The sequence below is a fragment of the Tinamus guttatus genome, unplaced genomic scaffold, assembly GCF_059628265.1.
Source record: "Tinamus guttatus ecotype Peru unplaced genomic scaffold, ASM5962826v1 Tinamus_guttatus_pri_ptg000226l, whole genome shotgun sequence".
NCBI classification, from domain to species: Eukaryota; Metazoa; Chordata; class Aves; order Tinamiformes; family Tinamidae; genus Tinamus; species Tinamus guttatus.
In genome coordinates this window covers 776,981-799,384 of record NW_028288760.1, presented here as the reverse complement: position 1 = coordinate 799,384, position 22,404 = coordinate 776,981, and the positions used below count along the sequence as shown (strand labels likewise).

The 22,404-nt window shown below is 42.6% G+C and overlaps 2 protein-coding genes across 21 annotated transcripts in view; one reads left to right on the top strand and one right to left on the bottom strand.

The window, feature by feature from the left end:
- GPR107 (G protein-coupled receptor 107) overlaps positions 1-515 on the bottom strand; it is a 33,408-nt gene extending 32,893 nt beyond the window's left edge. For both annotated transcript variants that reach the window (XM_088525267.1, XM_088525268.1), the window contains exon 1: positions 402-515. In XM_088525267.1, the coding sequence (XP_088381393.1) occupies positions 402-497 (96 nt within the window). In that variant the 5' untranslated portion in view covers positions 498-515. The remainder of the gene's footprint in view (positions 1-401) is intronic.
- Positions 516-5,641: 5,126 nt separating this feature from the next.
- The window catches only part of FNBP1 (formin binding protein 1), an 85,572-nt gene continuing 68,809 nt past the window's right edge, over positions 5,642-22,404 (top strand). For all 19 annotated transcript variants that reach the window (XM_088525250.1, XM_088525259.1, XM_088525252.1 and 16 more), the window contains exons 1-2: positions 5,642-5,660; positions 5,703-5,735. In XM_088525250.1, the coding sequence (XP_088381376.1) occupies positions 5,712-5,735 (24 nt within the window). In that variant the 5' untranslated portion in view covers positions 5,642-5,660; positions 5,703-5,711. The remainder of the gene's footprint in view (positions 5,661-5,702; positions 5,736-22,404) is intronic.

The following is a 22,404-nucleotide window of genomic DNA, read 5'->3' as shown; positions in this document are numbered from 1 at the left end:
CCCCAGACAACCACTTTTTGCCTCAAACATCGCCCACATCCAAGGCGTAACCAGTAGCCTACTGAGTTTCAACAGAGCGCTGCCAAGGCCGGTATCTCGTCCTGCCTCTGCTGCCGCCTGGTCACACGAGGAAAGCTCTGCGTAGGACAAACCACGACAAGACGCGGATTCACGGCCGCAAACCTGGCCCGGGGCCGCCCCACGGAGGCTCTGCACCCCCCAGGCAACAAACCGCCCCTACACTGAGTGCGTACGAGGCGGGGGGAGAACGGCAGGGGCCTCGGCGAGCGGCGGGGCCTCGGCGGGTGAATCCCGAGGCCCCGGCGCGGCCTCACCGCAGGCGGGATGAGGGGAGAGGCGGCGGGGGCCGAGGCGCGGGGAGGGGGCGGCGGGGGCCTTACTTTGAGCGTGAGGTGATGGACGCGCGCGGCGGCGCGGCCCGCGCAGAGCAGCGCCAGGAGCAGCACGGCCGCGGCCCGCCACGGCGGAGCCGCCATGTTCAGGCCAGCATCAGCATCCTCGGCCCGCCCCGCTTCCGGGGTCGGGAGATGGGCACGTGACCGCGGCGGGGCGGGGCGGAGCCGTCGCGCGCGTCGGCGCCGCCGGGAACCGGTTGGCGCCGGTTTGCGGCGCGTTTCCCGCCTCTGGGGCCGCGCTCGATGGCGGGCGCTGCTGCCCTGTCCCCCTTCCCGCGGTTTGTCCCCACGGTCCCCTCTGGGGAGGCCCTGTTGCCTCAGGGGCCATCACGGGACCCTCCCTATCCCACTCCCCCGTGGGTGGTCCTGCCTGTCACTCCCACCCACAACACTCCGTCCTCACGAGGGGGCACCCGGGTATAGACACCCCCCCCAACCTACCACCAGGTGCCACTTTGCAGCGGCTCCAGCAAGGCCCTAGTCTGCTCGGAGGCGCCTCAGGAGCTGTTGCAGCTCCGTCTCCTTCAGTCTCTTGCCAGGCAACGTCTGAGACGTTATAGGTAGGTCTGGGTTTGGGCTTCCCACTCAGGGTAGGCCGATCCCAGCCCCATTAGGCTTCTTGACGGAGCCTTGGTGAGAACGCGTCTCAGTCCACGTCCCTGCTGAAATGCTGCCTAGCTGTTAAAAGCTGGATTTATAACTTTAAATATAATTGCAGAGATAAATCATGATATATCTTTTGCTTCCTTACTAGAGTAGCTTTGAAACTAATGAATTCTTTGAAATCTGTTTGCAGCTGGTAACTGTAGTCCCATTTAAATCTTTGTTGCTTAATTTGAGGGTAACACAAGAAGCAAAGGAGCATGAACAGAGGCATTTTTTTAAGCTAAGAAATTGCTAAACTTTTTAAAAAATAATTTGTATTTTTTTCTTTAGGGGAAACAAGCAGTGTAAATAAATATAATCCCTCTGAAGCTCTTGAAACTTAAGGTTTCTGCTTTTCCCTTCTAGTGTATGGAATAGTAACTGGGCAAGTTTCTCCATTTAGAGCCATGTGAGCAACTAGATTGGAATGGGTGAGTAGTAAAAGGGAAGAGAAGGTGGAAAGGCAGGGAAATTTTGATAGTCTTGACATTTATAATAGAAAGGTTATGGAAAATGTCACGTCTTTGTACAGAGATGTTATTTCTTACAGTTTCATTTCTTTTGATAAAGACAGAAGTATTGCCATCACCCGAAGAAACCAGAACTGATACCAGAAAATATCTGGAAGCAACAAAAACGTAACTTTTTTTTTTTTCAGTAGAATCTTGTCACCAGGTAGTAGCTTTCAGGGGCCACTAGATGTCCCTTGAGCATCAAGCCTTGCACTGAATTTATCTTCACCGTGCAGATTGTGTAGGGGCTACATAATTATGAACATCAGATAATTTATTTTGAAAAAAAAAAAACCTCTCTGATCCAGATATTTTTCTGTAATTAACCTTTTTTGTTCATGTTGTAATTAGTACAATTTCTGTGCACAGACCAGCTTGGAGCCTCTCCAGGCTAATGACTCCTCTGGAATAGCTGCTTGCAGATGCAGCAACAGCACTGGTTTTCATGCCTTGCTCTGCTACTAAGTTCCAGGCCCGTTTTAGTGGACTACTTTCATGGTCAAATCGCTCACAGCTGTGGTTACACATATTTAACCTGGATGTCTTTTTTCTCTGTGTCTTTTTTTCTTCTTTTTTTTTTCATGTATACCTGAGCGTCTCATTAGGACTCCTCACAGAATTGTCAGCAGTGTGTCACGAGCAGGAGGGAGAGTCAACTGTTGAGATTGGGTGGAAAGCATCAGAAGTGTTGAGGAAATCCTGGCAGGCGTATAGTGTGCAAGTATGTATAGCTCAGTGAAAAGTAAAGTAGATTGAATGTCAAAATACTGACGTGCTCCACGAGCCAAGATACAATCATGTTAAGGAGCAGCAAGAGCCAGTTGCTCTGTAAGGGAGAGGTACCTGAGCACTGTAACAGAGCTGGCAGGGCCCGGACCCACAGCCTGCGAGCAAGGCAAGTGGGACAGAGATGGCAGCAAGGGTCAAACAACAGCCTGGATCATCAGGCAAGGCCGTGATGATGAGGCAGGGCCAAGGCAGAGCTAAGGAGACAGCCCAGGGATCAGGGACTGCCTGTTGGAAGCAACTGGGATCAGACGCAGCCTAGTGATCAGCAGGCAGGCCTGTGGCCATGAGGCAGGTCTAGGGTCCTGCTAGCAACTCGGAGTGAGGATCAGAGTGCAGATCAGCAGGATGCACAGCTACAGCTGAGGCAAAGAGCAGTGCTCCTACAACAGGGCCTGGATAAGGACTTCAGGCTCAGTTCTGAGCTTAAATGAGGCTCCGGTGCCCACGGGCAGAGGGTGCGGATGGAGGCTCCGGGTGAGGCTGGGCAGGGACATTAAAGCCCATTAGCACCTTCGAGGCCTTGAGAGGGCATATCAAGAGAACGAGGGCGACCTGCTGTGCATGTGAATGACCCGGCTGGTTTGTAAGGGCAGAAGGGAAGAAACTGGAATCGGGGTGGCCTTAGGGAAAGGTGTGTGCTCTTCCTTTCCAAGGGCGCTGGCAGGCCCACTGTATGAGAGGTTATTAGCAAAGCCTGCGTTCCTTATCTTGGACCTGGATAATCCAGGCAGAATTATAAAAAGGAAGCAGCTGTAAGGATGATGACTGCGGGGGGTGGAGAAGGTGTGTTCTTTTTCCTGTTGTATCCTGGAAGTTGGAGATGTTTGTAGAATTTCTGAAATGAAAGACATTTTTTTCTTTATTGTGTACTAAGTAAACTAGCACAACCCCCTCAAAACTAATACAGAGGCTTATTTTACCCACTTTGGCTACTAAATGATTTAGGAAGTGTTCTATCCGGTCATCATCATGTGGGCAGTTCAACAAGGTTGTACTGGAGTCTCCTAAACAAAATCCTGATATTTTAGAAAGGGAATTGCTTCTATTTGTACTTAGTGTTTCCTCCTGGGATTGCTCTGAGTGGTAACTACAGAAGAGAATTTATGGGAATAGGCACCTACCTGGATAACAGATCCAAATGCTCCTGTTCTTACTGTATTTGAGGGAAAGCTCCTTCTGCCTCCTGTATTGCTCTGGTTTGGAGTCTGCAAATTATTTAACAGTGACAGATAATAATTTTGTAGATGGCGTTTTGAACTGCTCTTTTGGGGCTGGGACCTATGGAGACTTGCAGCTTTATATTTCAGCGTGAAGGGCTCATAATGCTCCCATCATTGTTAATTATATTTGTAATTAGAGACTTACCAAGCAGCAGGCCCTGCTGGTTTTGGCACTGTACAAATGAAGAAATAATGTAGGTGGCAGTCACTGTCTTTGAGAGCTTCAGACTAAGTAATAAAAACAAAGATAATGGAAAGTCTCTTTCCAGGAATATTTGGATTTTATTTGGTTTGTGTCTTGAAAAAAACAGTAAGCCCCCGTCCCCCCATTTTAATTGTAATTTTTGTTTCCCTTTTTATTTTTTTTTAATTTGATGGCTCTTTCTAATGTGCCATCTTCATTAAGACTGTTGCATTTCTGGCCTTTATCTTTCCCTAACTACTTAAGTGTTTTTTATCTCCTTTCAGTGTGGACAGGTTTCCCTGCCCATGCTGGTGTAACAGGTTTGCCTTGTTCCCCTCCCAGCTCTTTGTGCAAAATGCAAAAGGAAATTCCAGAGCAAGTTTGCCTCAGATGATACTGTGTTTTGTCTCCAGATCCTCTTTTTATTCAAGTATTATGGTTTCAGTTCTCCAAAAGTTCCAATACCACCATGTTGTCTGGTTTTGCAATGAGTTCTGGGCAGACCTAAGGGTCAGGTCAGCAGGTTTCAGCATCACTTCCCCGAGTCTGGGCAGTGTGAGGCCTTGGAAGACTGTGGTTGTGCTTAAGGCAGCGTGGCAGGCTCAGACATTTAAATGTGTTGGCAACAGCAGGAAGGACTGCACAAAAGGAATTGAACCATGTCTTTAAATTATTGTGAAGCCGCTCCTTAAAAGTAATGATTTTCAAGGATGAACAAAAGCACTGCCTGCTGTTGGCCTCCTCGCAAAGGCAACAGCGAGGAGCAGCGTTCTACTCTTATGTTCAAGTCAATGGAACTAAGGAGGATAAAAATAAATGCAGCTCAGTAATTAACATAACATTTGCCTTCACTGTTCTAAACGTTGGAATCCTTCCTAAGTCAGTCTCTTCTTGTTCTTTCTCATGTAGGTTTATGTTCAAGCTTTAGGGAATGAGAACTGCATTAATCTCAAGTTTGAATCTAAGAACTGACCAGCTGCTGCAGCAAGGGCTCTTTTCTGACATCGCAGGTCCCGAGCAGATAGTTTGGCTCCCCAGGTGAATATATTTTCGTATTGTAAATCTTTCATGAACAAATGCAGCAATAAATGTAAGATAACAATCTAAAGCCCTTTTTACATTTCTCGTGGCTGAAAAGCAGGAACCTAAAATCAGATAAAGTGACACAGCTCAAATAAATGCTGTTACAGAGGAAGACGAGCACAAAATAAATCTTGGGTCCCTGGCAAGGAAACGGGCCATTCTCTGAAAGGCCACATAATTGCTACAATAGCCCACACTGATATAAAGACAGATAATTTGATTGTTTTTGTTCTGCGTGCTTTACCGTATTGGTGACAGATGGTGGATTTAGCATTGCTGCATTTGGGTTATTTTCCATGTGGAGGGACCAGCGGGATTCCCGCAGTCCACTTTGAGGCTGGGGTGTTTGTTTTTATTCCCCTCTTCCCCTCCCCACTTGGGCAGTTGCCTCGTTTTGAAGGGTCCAAACAGGAACATTGCCATAAAAATAAAGCACAATAGTATTAGTAATGATAATAATAATAAACAGACGCAGGGGGGACGGGAGAGGGAGGTTGCGCCGCCGCTGGGCCCCCCCCTGCTGCGCTGGGCTGCGCGTGCGCAGTGCGCTCCCTGCCCAGCCGCGGGGGGCGCATGCGCAGTGCGCGGGAGCTGTCAAGCGCCCCCCCCTCCCACCCCGCCTCTCGGCGCTGCCCGGGCCATTTTGCGGCGCGATGAGGCGGGAGCGGCGCTGAGCAGCGCCCGGGCCGCGTCCCCCGCGCTCCGCACGGCTCCGCTCCGCACCGCCCCGGCGCTCCGCGAGGGCAGCCCAGCCGCAGCGAGGGCAGCGCGAGAGGAGAAGGAGCGAGGAGCCCCCCAGCGCCCACCCGCCCTGCCCTGCCCTGCCCTCCGCGCCGGCCTCGGCGGCGGCGCCGCGGGAGCCATGAGCTGGGGCACGGAGCTGTGGGTGAGTGAGGCGGCGGCGCGGCCGTTACCGCGCCCTGCCCTAACGGTCCGCGCGGCACCGCGGCGAGGCGCCCGCTGCGGCGGCGGCGGCGCGGGAGGCTCGCGGGTCTCCCCGCGCCTCCGTCCTGCCCGCAAAGTTTGAGGTGCCGCCTCGCGGGGAGCTCCCGCTCGTGGCCCGCGGGCTCCCTGCGGGGAAATCAGTCCCCGGCCGCGCAAAAAAACACAAAGAGTTCGAGCGCCGGGGCGCGCAGAGGCTCCGGCAGCGGCTGTTCTGCGTGCGCGCCTCGAGGGGAGGCTCCGAGGTAGATTCATATACAAGGGGGTCCGATTTCAGGAGAGGGAGCTGCAGGGAGGAAAAGCCCTCTGATAAAATTTCCTTTTGCTGCTTTCTTTTGCTTTGCACGCTCCTTGTAGGAAGCACGCTTTGCTCTAGGTTTTCTGTTGCATGGAAGTAAATACGTTTTCAAGGTGAAAAGGATTTAAAATGTGTAGTAGGCTGCTTGCTCGTTTTTGAAGTGAACCTGGGAAAGTGGGAAGTAAAAAAATGTGTTTGGTTTACACAGAAGCTTCACTGTAAAAATATCTAACTGTTAAAAGGGGTGGGAGGTAAAAGGGTAATGGTAATTTTTAAGCGTTTCTTTACTGATCTGAGGAAAGCGAGGCAGGCAGGTAGAAGTCCTAAAAGGCAAAAGGGAAATACATATTCAGTCACAAAGAGGACGTGATGCAGCCATGTTTGGCAGCGTGATGGTGGAGCATGGAGCAAAACCTGTTACTGGGGGCTTGTAATAACGGGTTGGAAACTGCATGTAGCCAATTAATTGGGGCGGAGGAACCCTTAAAATCCTTTGGATAAATCCGTGATTTGGGGGAAAGAGGGCAGCAGAAACAGTGTTTTGAATGGGGAGATCAAATATGAGTGATGGAGTGTCCTGTAGATTGGAAGGTACTGGAGGATTTCATTCTTGTGCCTCAGTATTTATAACTGGCATTCAGTGAAACTTAAGGTGTAGACATATCTCAGCTTCTAAACTGTCTCCATATAAAAATGGCTATTCGAAGAGTGCTAATTGCTGTCTTTCCCAGGTGTTACTGGCCTGTTGTAACAAACAGTTAAGTAAGCAGCCCATTTTGATATGACATTGTACTCGTGGTATAGCTAGAGTTGATGAGAAGTGGACGGGAATTAGGGAGTAAACACTGTCTCTTTCTAAAGAAAGAGAGGTAATGTATATTGTAAAAGATCTGCAGTGATGGTACCTTGATTTATCAGATTTAAACACCTCTGCATAGATACTGTATGGATTTTTTTTTTTTAATGGAGAAATATGCTGTTGCTGCCTTTTTCTGTATATTGGTAGTATGGAAAAGGGGAGATTCAATAATTTGAATGGAACTAGTTGTGAGTGTTTGCACTTTTTAAATAGAACTTCTGAGTTCTTAAAAAGGACCTAAAAGTTATTTCTGTGTTCTTAAGAATGTGCCAACAATACTGAGATTTTTTTGCACAAAAACAAATGGGCAGAGAAATGCTTATAATTAGACATTTCTGTTCTACAGAATCTATGCAGGTGTCTCTGCAGTCATATATTTGTATTCTGTAACAGTTATGAGTTGCTTTTGTAACAGTTTATTTTTTTCAGAGGTTTTGTTGGAGAAATACTGCCTTTAGTGTCTTAGGCAGAACTGAAATGCCATCTTTCATGTCTTCAATGTGCTTTGAAAAGTGTAGCAGGTTTCCAGGGAAAAGGATTGAGAATCCAGATTGAATGATTCTAGATGCAAAATTGGTAGGAGTTGCATTATTTTAAATTGGGCAGAGCTTCAAAAATGTGTCGGTTTCCAGTGCTCTGGGTATCTAGGCCAAAACACTCATTTTTCTGGATGTATTCTCCCCTTCACAGGGAAAGAAATCACGCAAACAACCTGTTATTTAACATATGCCAATGTCATTCACTAATGGTAGTGTTCTTTAAACAAAATTAAGTTTATATTTACCTTAATTATTATTTTTTTGAGTAGACAACGGATTTTTAAAAGCAGGAATTGTAAAAGATAAATACTTATTTTGTAATGTTTCAGGTATATGATTCTACGTAACCATTTGGTTTGAAAGTTGAGGTAGTAACAAGTGTTTCCAACTGTAGTTAGAAACTTGAAATCTGCTGGGAAGGTTCATATTGCTTGTGCTGGTCTACTGCAGCGGGTATGTGTTTTGTGGTTCACCCCTTTAAAGTTAACAAAGGAAACGTAAAATTGAGCTTGTTCTTGAAGGCATATAGAACGCTAATGTACATGGATTTATGTAGAATTTCTGCTCATTCTTGCAAAGAAAAGCTGATTGCTTAAAGCCTCGCACTTCAAAAGAAATAAAATCACTTTGGCAACATATAAACTATTCCCAAGACAGATCTTTAGCTGCGTGCTATGATGTGAGCATCTTCTGTTCCTCTGTTGTGCAAATCTGAAGTTCCTATTGAGATTTTACTGGAATCACATCTTCCATTCCGAGTTTGGACTGAGGATTAGCCTTGTGAGTGTAAATGGGCCCAAACCACTAAATGTGTTAGAGATATTGCTGCTGCATTTGTATCCAGTATCGGGTTAAACGCTCAGGATAATGAGATCATCTGGGGCCTCCAAGCAGTCCATTACTGCAGAGCAAGACCCGAAGGGCTCGTGTAGTCGTGTGAGCGAGGTTGCTGTATGCGAGGCTGTGCAGGGTAGCAGTGGCTGCTCGCTGTGCTGTGCTGTTTGTGCAGTCTGCCCTGGCAAAAGTCTGTCTGTCTCCTGTTCTTGAAATGTGCTTGAGGGAGAGGTGGGGAGTGAGGGGCAGAGTATAGTCACAGGGTCCACCTGTGTTGTTCTTCACCTGGGACCAAGAGTATCTGTCAGCTGCAGGAGCTAACGGGTAGGATATTATAGATACTAATTTGAAGAATCAAATAAGAAATAAGCAATACTATGCTGCTTGAAACTGATAGTTTTCTAAATGTTTCTGATAATTTGTGGTAGATATTTCAGCATACAGACTGTGCTCATCTCACTATCGAAGCATCTTTTTGACCTTTTCCTCTATTGGGTAATGAGGAAAAACATGGGTATGTCAAATGCAACTGTTTTGAATGGTCCTTCAGCTAGTAAAACATGAGTATGTTTCAGTGGACTTACTACCGATATTCTGTAGTGAGAGGTAGAGCCGTTGAATAGGAAGTGGCAGGAACTGCACTGTAAATGGTAGGAAGCTAAGCCTGAACTAATGTCAGCACTTCAGTCCTTGTCTCTTGAATGGAAAGGGTTTTGGCTGTGTGTGGGTATACTGAGAGGGATGAGCTTTCCTGATGATGGCTTTTGGTAATTTGTGTAGTTGGAGAGAGCCACATATAAATCTGTGGTTGTGGTCCCCCTTTCTCCTGGAGAGCAAGAGATTTTTCTGAAGAGAACGCACAGATCACACAGCATTGCAGTCAGTAAAGTGATTAAATGTGGGGAGACCCATCTTTTGTTATTAATGTTTTAGAGATGCAGATGCTGTGGGATTTTTTGTTTGTTTTTAACTCTGAATGTGAAGAAGAAGGAGAGGTCAGGAGTTGAAGGGGTGGGAGGGGGGGAAACATGATTTAATCAAGATCTCCTTTGAGCTTTTTAAAAGCCTGGATGTCTGCTACCAGCTGTCTTTTCAACCAGTTTAAAAGGTGAGCATTCTGTGTTTGCAAAGGACTTAATCTGCCACCTTAAGCGAAGGGCACAGCTGGTTAGCTCTTCATGACTGGTATTTTGAAGGCTGTGCCTTGTGATTGTAGAATGTTCAGGGATGCTTTAAATGGAAAAATGTAGTTTGTGGCTATGTTTATATGGTTATATAAAATTCATTTCCATTTATAAATGTGAATTTTCTAAAGTATGAAAAATTTAGAAAGTATTTTTAGTCTTAGTAATTGTTCATGATGTTAAACAGGACTCATGTAGACCATGTTCAGGTAACTATGGACTGCTTGTCAGACAGTGAAACATTGGTGCAACTGAACTTGAAGGCCCACTTCCTATCTGCAACTGATACTGTTTCCTCTTTCGGTACTTAGGTTTCGTATTTCATCACCGCAGTTTGCCTCTGAGCAGCTATAATCTTGAATTTCCTAAATTTGCTTGAATATACTGTTCTTTAATGCTTAAAAAGTATGGACTTGCGCTCTGAAACTGTTTGGAGTACATAGGTGATTTTGACCTTGATATTATTACATAGTGTTGTTATCTGGGCACTGTAGTCAAAAGTGATCTTCAAGGAAAGCTCTGTTCTTATCAGCTTCTTCCCTGTAAGAGGACCTGCAGAGCCTGATCTATGTTTGATGTATTGATTCTTTTCTTAAACATCTTTCTTAACCATCTACTTTGATTTTGTGCACTGCTGTAGTTCATTACGTAAAATTAAATGTTCATTCCATTCTCTTCCCCAAACGCAAGCACTCGCATAGATGCACGTGCAGTTCTTACTTTGGAGTGTTGCTTGTGCTCCTTTCACTCAAGGAGCAGAAAGCGACTTCCGATGCAACGAGGACACAGGCTAGAAATATTTGATCTTGTATTTTGAATCACAACTTAACTCTGACCCCTCTAAAGGGTTTGCTTTAAGATTATGGGCCTAATCGTGAAAAGATGGTTGGACGAACTGTTTGCAACCTAGAAAATCTTCTAAGCGGTGTCAAATGCTCCTCTAAAAAGTGAGTTTTAATGCAAATTGGCCCTAAGTGGTTACAACCTATTTGGCATCATTCAGACAACTCTGAGGCAGCTTTTTGCATCTCTGCCTCCTTTCCCTCTGCGTTTAGTAGAATTTTGTTTTCCATTTAGTAACATGTTAAAATCCTCATGTGTTTTGAAGGGGTTGTAATTTCACCCACAAAAGTACACTCCCTGAATAAGGTACCCAAGAAACAAATACAGTGAGAGGTTGAAAAAAAAATGAGGTCAAGATTAAACACATCATACTTATAATTTTGGATTTCTTCTTTATTCTGTGGCCCTTTTTATATATATATATATATATATATATATATATATATATAAAGTCATATACAGAATGTCAGAGATGCTCACTTCAAAGCAAAATAAACTTTTCATTAGCCAAGTGCTTTACGTTATTATTTGGGCAGTTTTGAGGTGGCAAAAATGCCTGACACATCTTGCCCTTATTCCACAGGGGATCACACTCTGTTTCAAGTGGTCAACCTTTATATGCACGTTACTACTCAGTGAGAGTGTATTATTTATAGAAATGATGAATCATTATATAGTATCTTAATTCTGCAATGCACCCTTTCATGTATTTGCCCAGCTCAGGGTGGTATTTCAGGCTGCAGAAGCAGATATGTGTTTTAAATACAAGCCATGGAAAAGGACTCTGACAGCAGTAAAAAAAGGTGTTTTTTTTTTTTTTTTAATTTCGTTTTTAATTTTAAAAAAAACTCCCATGCTGCTCATACGAGTCAGAGCTGGGCTGTAAGAGAACCACGTTATAGTGTGAGTACCCTGGATACACCTCCTTGGTATTTCCAGACTCTGAGTACAAAGATTCCCCTCTTCTTTTTAAAAGAGTTGCTGGGTCATTGATGTGTGAATGTCTGAGCAATTTCATTTGCCAATCTGTTTTGCTTTTAAGAAAGAGGATTTCTATAATACTGTCACTGGCCTATTCTTGTATTTTCTACCTATTCATTAAAGAACAGGGGATTTACGATCTTTCAGCATGAGTCAAGACTGCAGAACACTTTTTCCCTTTTCAGTCACAAACTCTTCCCATTTGTATTGTGGCTGTCCAAGATCTCCCACTTTTGTGAACCATGTGGGAAGGCAGTTGAACATGAGATGATGTTTTTTTGGACTGTGCAGCTCATTAGTATTGCTCATGTTGTGAAACACTCCTTTAAACAGAATTTCAAAAGCCATACTCCACATGAAGAGCAGCAGTTGTTTCTGCACTGTAGCTTAACAACCTGTTTTACATTATTGCCTTTGTTGATTGCTGGAAAGGTAACCTGCTAATGAATTTTTTGAAATTCACTTTCAACCTGTTTGAAATTATGTTTGGTTATACATTGCATCTAATCCAGCCATCAATCTAACCTTCTGTTGACAGTTTTCTTAGCATTCATATAAATATTTAAAAGTAACTTTCCCCTTCAAACATAGTCTTTTGCTTTCCAGATGATTTTTCTCCTCCTTCTTCCCCTAGAAACTCTGCTTTTCTAACCTGACTTTTTTACGAGGTAGTTAAATTGGCAAAAGCAAAGGAGCTGTTGTGTATCAACATATGCAGTCACTGTTATTTTCAAACAGTGATTTTGGCTCTAGAGTGCAAAAAGGAAAATAGTGCTATGTATGTTGTACCTATATATTATGCATAATATGCGACAGGATTAGTCCTTCTGCTTCTCGAACAGGTACGTTAGGGGTGCTATGGATCCCTTTGAGATCTTGCATGAGTGCTTTTCCGTGGCATTGTTTGGATAGTCTTACTAGCCTGGTTGATATCATCCTTTTAAATTTATTAAGATTATTTGTTGTTGTTATTTCTCCAAACATTTATTTTTAGGCTCAGCAATGAAAAAAATCTATACGAGGGTTCTAGATTATTTGCAATATGGAGTGATATGGGCGAAAGTGTCAGCTGGGCACTCCGTAGTGTTGAGGAAATGCTGTAATGGATTATTACTGTTGTTGCTGAAATAACACCTTATTTATTTGTATTAAATGGGCATCATTCAGATAGCTATACTTAGTATTTGTGAAGTTTCTGCTTTGTAGTTAAAAAGAAAAATTTAAAGCATAGGTTTTATATGAGAGGAATGTAAAAGGGAGCTCTTTCCAGCATTTCCATACTGTTTTAAGATAAGGCAAAAACCTACCCTTACTTAATAGCAGGTGCAGGGCTGAGTGCTGCTAATAGCATTAATGTATCTGAATGGGAAAGACAGATTGTAGTGCTTACACTTACTCTTCTCTGAGCAACAGGTACAGTTACTCTGTTATAAATTATTAATTTTTTAATGTGAAGATTTTTACTTGCATTGCACTGGGTCTGTGGCTATACAGCAAGGAGTCCTATCTATATGACAGGAGCATGTTAGTCTTTTTACAGACATACTGAGAATGATGCTTTTTATTAACTGAACTCTTAGATATTTTGTTGCTCACCTCTTACCAACCCTGAGAAAGAGCCTGTATCCTAGACAGAGTGGGTAGTTCTACTTATTGTGAAGGTCACTTAACACTTTGTGTTGGAGTTTTCTATTTTCTAGAACTTACATTTATCTAAGTTGGAGTGCTCAGGCTGCATGAGTTTTTCCTTTTTGTGTGCGTGCCTCATGTCTTTTTATTTCAGTTAGGATAATTCAGTCGCTATCGAGCGATGTCCTGCATGCACTAAGCGCTGGTTGCCTCTCTTGGAAAGCTATAGTGCTCCCATTCATTGGATGAAGGTTTTGAAATCTGGCAGGCGATGACTCTTGAACAGGGATGTGCCTTTTGCTGTTTCTGAGAAAACCTGCCCAAATTAGGCAAACTTTAAAGCCTTTGGAAAACTATGTCTTTGCACACCCTCAGTGGAGATATTAGCACTGAAATCCTCAAAAGGTGCAGCGTGTCCTGGGTATGTTTCAGCCTGGGAGGGTTCTGTGTGGGCCTGGGCTGCGCAGTGACCTGTGGAGTAACTGAGCGTGCTGTAGGCAAGGCCTCGCAAGAGAGGAGCCAGACTCCTTGTCTGATGGCTGCTGGAGGCCAGGGTGGAATCAGGCAGCGCTTGTGCTCTTGGAGGACTTTCCTGGCATCCAGCTGTGGGGAGGAGGAAGCTGGTTAGGGCACATGGCACAAAGAAGAGCAGGGCTGTGTGTGGGAGCAGTAGCGTGGGTCAGAGTCTGGGAGAAAGTGGATTCTGCCTTCCCCCTAGGAGCTGTTCTTCTGTTAGGTGTATCTAAACGTGACAAACTGGGGAGGAAGTTCTGGGAGCAAATAGGGAAGTAGCTGATGTGGGTATATGAATATGGTGGGGAAGGAGGAGTAGAGCTCAGACTAGAATCTAGTTGCAGAGATGTGGAGCTGGGTATCTAGAATCCATTCTTGGGTCTGAGTGATGTGCCAAGAATGAGCTGAGCGGGAGGGTCATGCAAGGAGAGGCAACTGGCATTGGCAGTGGGAATGGTCCTGTCAGTGAACTGGGAGAGGATGAGAGAACTGGGACAAACTGAACAAGGGAAATTGTGGAGATGGGTTCAGCAGAAGAAAGGGAGCTTAGGCCAAAAAGTAGGGGAACCTTCTCAGTAATGAGAAGATGGTACAACTGGAATGGGCTTTTAAATGGAATGACCCCAAGATGAAAACCTTAGAGATCTAACAGACTGGGTAGATAGTCATCTAGTGTGGCAAACTGAATTTCAAGTTGCTGCTTTTATTTGTCCAGCTCAGATTTGCCTTGAATTTCCCTGATGAGTTTCCAGATTACGAATATTGCTTATGCTGTTTGATACAGTGAAGATTTCTGAAAGGTCCACGTTCATATCAAAGACTTCTGGGGGTTCAAAAGACATGCTCTAGGTGTCCCTGCTTGAGCAGGGGGGTTGGACTAGATGATCTCTAGAGGTCCCTTCCAACCTCAACCATTCTCTGATTCTGTGTGGAAGCATGTGGGGAGAATAGGATTCAATTCTGGGTAATGGAGAAGAGTTAGGTGACACTGTGACTTCCTGGCACTCAGGATGTGTGATAGGATTAGGGCATTAGGAATGTCAAGTCCAGAACAGGATGGGATCAGAAGGCAGTGCAATGGGTGCACAAGGGGAAGGAAGCATGGAGCCAAGGATGAAGATTAGATAAGAAACAGGAAAGCGATAAGGAGTGAAGGGACCTCGCTGTCCTTTTGCATGCTTGGCTTTGTAGCCTTCCTGTTTTTATGGTCTCTCTCTGTAATATTTAAGTAAAGTTGATTTACAGGTTTGAATGTATGCACATTGATATCTGTGGTTGCAGTTTGCAACCACGCTCACTCATGGAAGACTGTCGGACCAAACCGCCGAATAAGCACTCTATCCAGAAGCACGTGCGCTGCTGCTTTACATGGACTCATTTTGTGCACGGAGCTTTGAGGAATTGTCTAGCAAATAGATTTTAAAATGCATTTAGATAAGCTTTTTCACTCTGCATTATGTTTTTGCATATGCAAAAAACAAAGCTGCTTTAATGCATCTTGTATTTATAAAAAGGAAAAGAAAAGACTGTCGCATCGCAGGGAGTGAATGAAAGTGTGTGTTTCAGCAAACAAGTTAAATGAGGAAAGGAAATATTTCATACTCATGAGGGCTGTTGATCTGTCACATTTGGGGCTTATAGAAGTGGCGTTCATTAAAGAATGTGTAACTAAGATTTTGCTGCAGTGAAAGGAGAGCTGGCAGGGGATGAACTGAGAGCAGTGATACTGCACTGTATAAATGTCTTTTCACCTATCCTGCCTGTCTCTCACAAATATAACAGTCTGTATGTATACTTGTTCATGTGTTGTTCTGGGAAAGGCTGAATGAAAAGGGTTAGAGGAAAGAGTTTTGCATGTGGTGGTCAATAACCTTTATTTTCTTACAACTCTGTTCAAAGTGTGAGGCACATTTGTGTTTTCTGGAGAGTACATTCTGGCATATGTTCTTAATATATCATTATAGCACAGAAATTCCGTAGCAAAGCTTTACTCCAGTTTTGGTGTATGAAAATTTCTAAGCAAACACCTCAGGAGTGCACGTATTGGTTTGCTAAAAAGCTGCTGGCATCAGCTGGTCAAGAAGGCAACATAAGATCCTCTTGGAGAATAGTCTACTTACGTTCAGTGCGTAGAGAAGAGGTTGCTGTCGCCTGCTTTACCTGAAAACCAAAGCTGCAAGCTGGGCAAATGCACCAGCCTGTCTTTTAGGTAATGAGAATGCATAGATATATCACATGATGTGTGTGACTTAGTCCCTATTTAAATCAGTGCCCTGGGGATTTACAGCCTTATTTTTGGAATGGAAGGGAGGATAAGGTTGGAACCTAGCTATTTAAAGAGGAAAAAAAAAAAATTCCTGCAGCTGTGTGGCTTCAGGAGGCTTGCAAGATGCAAAGTAGTAATGCAACAAACAATCTTGGAAGGGCAGAAGCAGGGCAGGTACAACACGGTTAGAATTACAAGCACCAACAATGGCTTTGTCTGGATGACCTAGAACTGTTTCCTTTCCCCATTCCGGCTTTTGCTCTGATTTTTCGCAGCCTTACATAATACTCCTTTTGTGAATAGCATATAAAATTGTTGGAACACCGCTTTTCTAGATGTTCAGTACAGTTGGTACGAAACTGTTTCTGAAGTAGGGAAGTTGTATGGGTTAGAAGAGGAAGATCTTCTGTAAGAGGCATGCTGTTGTGGAACACATGGATCCCATTTAGGCATTTTGGAGAGTGGTTCTGAGTATTTTTTGATGCTCAAAGATGCTTTGTCCTGAATAGAATCTTGGATAGTGTGACAAAGTTTAACATTTGTAGGAACCTGTTGAATTGCTCCAGCTAACAAGCATTGTCTGCACTATGCTTTACAATATAAAATACTTTATTTGGCTATTAGGTGTTCTGCTGAAATACTTGATGGTCAGGAACAACGTGACAAAGTAGCGCATCCTGATCATGCAAAGATCGGAAGATATAGTGAGGGAGGGGGGGATATATTTGCTTTTTATGCATACAGACATAGAAGTTTACATTGGCTTGGATGTCAATTCTGGCATTGCCTTGGTGTAATGGTATCTGATTTCCGGGTTAACCTCTGGAAACAAAAAAGTCTGGAATATTGACAAGGTAGTAAAAAGCTTGAGGAGAATCCATGCTTCTGGAAGAGTTGATCAAGTTAAAATCTAAGTAGAGGAATTTCAGAATGCTATTTTAAAACTAGAATACAAGAATTAAGTGCTCTTCTTTTTTTTTTTTTTTTTTTTCTTTTTTCTTTGTTCACTGTATTGTGCTCTATGTGGAAGTTGCTGGTCAGTGGAGCAGCAGCATGGATTTCCCTCTGGGGGCAAGTCATTCGTCTAACCTTCTCAGCTGGGGGTGGGATTGATTCCTTAATCGGAATAGCAACAATCCATTCTGAAGCTTCCTCAAGGTATTAGGGTTAAATTAAACAGTCTGGGACTACTGTGTAAGCCCTAATGCACTTGGAGAGGCTTTCTCAGATAAGGAGAATTTTAAATAATCAGAAAATGAACCCAAAACAAAGAAAGAAGCCATGTGCACAAATCACCCTGACAGAAGGGGACTAATACATCTTCTTTGTATATTGCAGTGCTTAGTACTCAGATTCTCTCAGGGAAGGAAAAAAAAAACAAGAAATATATGAACTACATAGTTCTATTCATGGCATTGCATTAATAACTAGTTTTCCATCCTTTGTATGTGTGTTCCATTTCCTAAAATAGATAGGGACACAAATACTAAATTTGCAGAATGAAGCTTCTAGAAAAGCTAGGAAATACACGCTTTTTACAACAGTTGGTGCTGTGGAAGTCTAGGTTCCTGTGCATATGGTTTTATGGCTCTATTTTGCAAAATGTTAAGGTTGTGTCTGCTGCTGTGCGTTTAAAGTCTACAATTATGGATGAATCTCTTGAGAATAAAAATGTCATGGTTGCAGTCAGCTGTTCTAGAAATTCATTAACTTTGATGAATGAAATAATATGGCTGACTTGTATTCTATATATTAATTGATTATAATATTCAAGTAACCTTAATGGATGTGCTTATTGACCATTATGAATATCATTCACATACAGAAGTATACCAAATAAAAGGGAGGAAGGAGGGTAACTTCACCTTTCCACACAAGAAATGCGCCATTTCTTCTGCCTTGCTTTTCGCCACTTTGCCTTGTTCCATTTCAATCTGCACAAACCAAGTAAGCAGTAATTTTCCATCTTAAAACATATTGGTATTTTCTTCCATAAGAGTAGAAATATATCCAAAAGGCCTGAGGACTTTGGGAGTTGAAAAAGTGAGTCTTTATTAATAGTGCTTGTGAAGACATATTTAATGTCACTGGTGAAAATTGGCAAATGTGTCATCTTGAAGAAACATGTACGTGCTTGTCTTATTTACCTCTGGTTTTGGAGGTGCTCTGCTAAAGTGTTCTAACATAATAACCTTCTTTGGCTCTATAGGTTCATGGGCCATCAGTTTATGGTGGGTAAAATTCCAGCCAAATTGGACTGGAACTTGAACAGAAGTCCACTACAGAGAAGAGGTTTAAACTTTAGAGCTTGTAGGGAAAAAATAGGCTCTTTGCTTTCCCTTTCTTGGCTGAAGGCTATCGCAGTTTTGCGTCAACCTTTGGGCCGCATGTGTAGGTTTTCAAAGATCTATAAGTGTCAGGTTCTGTCACTATGACACTGAATGGACCTCATTGTCCTTGCTCTTGGGGGAGATGCTGTGGTCACGTTAGGAGAAAGTCCCTTTCTTTCCCTTATGTTTGTTACATGCAGGTAAACATGCATTTGTTTTCTTCTTTTTCCCATCCCCTACATCAGTCTGGCTCAGGGGGCAAGCTTGCTTTCTCTGCTTGGCAGCTGAAGCATCTGGCAGGTTCAAGTCAATATCCTCTTTCATATTTTTTGGATGACTCAACTGTTCATCAAGCAAATGGTCTATCTCTGGGTTATAAGATAGTTGGGGAGTCATGGGACGCTCAGGGAACTGTGCCCAGATGCTCCAGTTGCTGTATGAAGATCAGTAACTCTAATCCATGCATGGCAAAAGGTTGGAGGTTCCTGTTTATTATCCTTCAAAGAAGGACCTTTTTTCCTCTGTTCAGAGTGCTCTTTAATCCAACAGAGTTGCAGGAAAATACAGTGGGTAAAAGCTGAAGTGAAGCACAGATAACAAGAAGAGTGAAAAGGGCAGGCTTTTTTTTTTTTTTTTTTTTTTTAATAGTGAGTTGAAATGGATTACCATGGAATTGGTAGGCTTTGTGTACCAGAACAGCTGTACATGCAGGTTAGATTCTCTAGGTCTACCAAAAGCTTTGGAGATCTTTGGCCTTGTTGTGCATGTCACATTGATTTGCTGTAGCTGTCATGCCTTGGCTGAGGGCTTTTCCCTTCACAAAGTTCAGGAAGATCCGAGTTGCCATTATTCAGCTCTCTTGCAGAGGAGTTTAATCTGAGACCAACTGTTTTGAATGGCTGCTCATATTCTTAAATGCTTCTGATAGTCAAAAATAAATTGAGTCACTATGATAGATGCACTTATTTCTTGAAACAGCGTTATAGGTAAGCATTTCTGAGATGACTGTTCTGAAGCCTTGCATTTTGTTTTGTATGCTTATGTCTTGGAATATTTGATTTTGAAATTGGTAAACTGTAAGTTCTTCAGCCTAAATGGAATAGGAATAATAAAGGTGAAAAAAGCAGTCAGAAACGCACAAAAAAAACCCACAAACCAACCGCTACGCTTTTGGTATTGGTAGTGAATCTCAGCTATTATCATAATTTTAAGTAATTTTAGTTTTAGAGAGAAGATAAAAATCATGATATTTATATCTACTTTCCTACAATTGTCACTTCAAATATGAAACCATTATGATAAGTACCAAAATAGCTTTATTTCACAAAACACTTGGGCTCTGTAAAATGTTTCTGAGATTACTCACAGGAGTAAGGGCTAAAAGACCCCTTTCTGCATGTGCTTTAACTGAACTGTGGTACAAAGTAACATGTATTAGTAAAAGCAAGTAATTTCAATTATTTGAGAGCCTTTCAGAGGGTAAAGGGATGAACTTTTACTTAGAGACCATGCACCTAATGCACCTATTTTGCCTGTTTGCACTGTGGATCTTTGGCTGTATTTTGTGTGTGTGTGGGGGGGTTGTTTGTTTGTTTTTGATTGTTTTGTTTGTTTTTTAGAGGTTAATTAGAAATTCAGATCATCGAGCTTAATTCAGCAATGCTGACTCTGCTTTGAACATCTGTTGCTCGCTCTGTTTGCATCAGTATCAGTGCAAGGCTATGCAGTGTTCAGAACCTTCAGCCTAATTTCAAGCGCTTCCTTTCAAAACATTTGTGTGTTCGGTGCTGTTACCAAGAGGCTCTTCTCCAATTCTGTGTGTAGATGCCTTATGCTTCAGTCTTGAACTCTGGGAGACCAATATTTGTTGTTCCTTAATATCCCATCATCTTCCATTGTTGTCCTCCTGCTTATGTTTTGCCTTCCATCAGCAGATTATTTATACTTGAAAGCATTGTTCTTTTTTGTGCATCTCTTGCGTTACTCAAAGGTTAACACAAGTCACCATGTACTTCACAATCTGAAGCTTATGTTTCCAAAAATGCCAACAAAAGTAGTGCAAGGACCTTGTGCAGACTTGAGGCCCCAATCAGGAAATGTCACGTTTATCTAAGAAAGTTTCCTAAAGGTTGATTGAATGTTGCAAGTGCCGTAGATTCTTTGAATCCAAGTCTGCAGAGTATTGGAAGGCGCCTTGTTAATTGTAACTTGCCTCGATCTGCTGTTGGGCTGCTTTGGGGAGGCTAATGCACAAATTACTGAGGTTTCTGTTTTATTATATACTTGTAATAACAGTGAAACCCCTATGAGCAAGAAATTGCATGTTTTTCTTTTCAGAAAGTATTCAGTAGTTTAATTATGGTTCTGCAGAAGAGCAGTGATGAAAACGGTCGTTTTAGGCTCCTCTAATACACCCAGTTTTTATCAGTCGGGCTTAAGCAGATAAATGCATTTCTTAGACAAAGATGTTTCTGTTGGCATAATATGGATTAAATTGAGGTTTCTAAGAGATTTCATGAGTTAATGTTATGGGCTGTCCCATTGTAATCAGCTGTTTGAGTTTAATGCTAATTCTTAAGAAATGTTATTTTAGCAAATATTTATTTTGATTTCTTTGGTTAAAGATAACTTTATTGCATGTCTTTCCTGGACTGTATTTAGTAAGTACTCTGAATACTTTTGGAAGTATGGCAATGTAAATAGGATCTGTCTTCAGTTTATATACATATGAAATGATAAAAGAACAACCCACTAACTGATTTCCCTTAATGGTAGGTTTTATTGTGAAATATGTTTGGAATCTGATTTCTTTCCTTCTCCCTCCACCCCTATTATGATTTAAAGTAAAAATATGAGAACCTGCAGAGAAAATGAATTCTCTTGTACTTTGGTTTCCATCGCACTTCACACACAGATATCGAACTGATACACAGGTCTCAGAGTTCTCATATCCATGTCCTGACTCTTATCGTCTGGGAAAAATAATGAAAGGCTCTTGCAGATACACTTGTTCAAGTTCTCAGTTGCTGTAAGATCCTAAGCTTGTGAATAGCTGAACTGAGTCAAAGTTAAAAATTAAAATAGAGAGTGTCTAATTTGGTTGTATTTTCTTAAATTGAAAATCAATACAGTGTGCTGATTAAGAGCAGAATGGCTGCATTACTTAATGCTATTAAAAGCCTTTCTAAGGATTATTTAGGTAATATTAAATCAGATCCTTCAGATAAATAACCATTGGGAAAAAAAAAAAAAAGAACATGAATATGTAATGGCATCTGCTTAAAACTTTCCAGGTCTAGACTTTGAGTTGCATTGGCAATAACCACACATCCGTGATGGAGGATAGTGTGAGTGAGTGTTTGTTTTTCATTTAGTTACCTCCTCCTTAAATGAATAATTGAGAGAGATCCTACATGACCATGCTCAAAAATAGCGAGTTGTAGGAAACTGCTACATGCCTCTTTGTAGGCTGTAGTGTTGTGAAAATGTGTTTGGACATTACAGGAAGGCCAGTTAGTTCCTGCACAGGTGAATGGAATGAGCTGAGCTCCACCTTTCAGTGCTCCGACTCCCTTAGTTTGAACCAAATGTGCCTAAATAATTCTTAAAATGGGGTGTTACTTTTTTCTTGCTTCAGAAAAGGTTTAGTCCAGGTGACTGAAATTTTACTCTGCTCATGATGCTGTGTCCTCTTCTGCTGCTGGAACAGAGCAGCCACAGGGTGACCTGCATCTATGCTTCTCCTGCAAGGTGCCAGTCTCCTTGAGCTCTTTGCAGTATTTTTGTAACAGAACCATCTGCATTCATCATTATTGCCATGTTATCAGCTGCTTGTTTTGAATCCCAGGGTTATGGGGGAAGTGAATTTGTAACAGATTTGCACTTCAGTTATGGGTACTGTGTGTTCCAATAGACTTTTAGAGAATCCATTACATCCTGGAAGCAAAGTGAGCATTTGGTAGATTTCCTCCAGCAATACTGGCTGGAGCAGCGCAGGACTTGCCATTCTTTTTGATCATTGTCATTTGTTATTGCTATGGTAGGAAGACACAAATAGCACATAATAATGTAGCAATCTCTTTCTTGTTGTACTTGTGAAAGTTGTTTACTTGATCTTACTAGAACGTGAGAAGAGTGGAAACCAGGGCTGTGTAGCTGTGTGGTTTTATTCATGATACTTCCCAGGCACTCTATGTAGTGCAGCAGGTCTCAGTGATGCTTCTGTGGTTCTGACTCTTTTCCGTGGCATTGTCTTAGTAAAGCAATTTATTAGTAAATGTTAATAAATATTTCTGTAGAACACATTGTGCTATGATCCTGAAAGCTTCCTCAGCAGT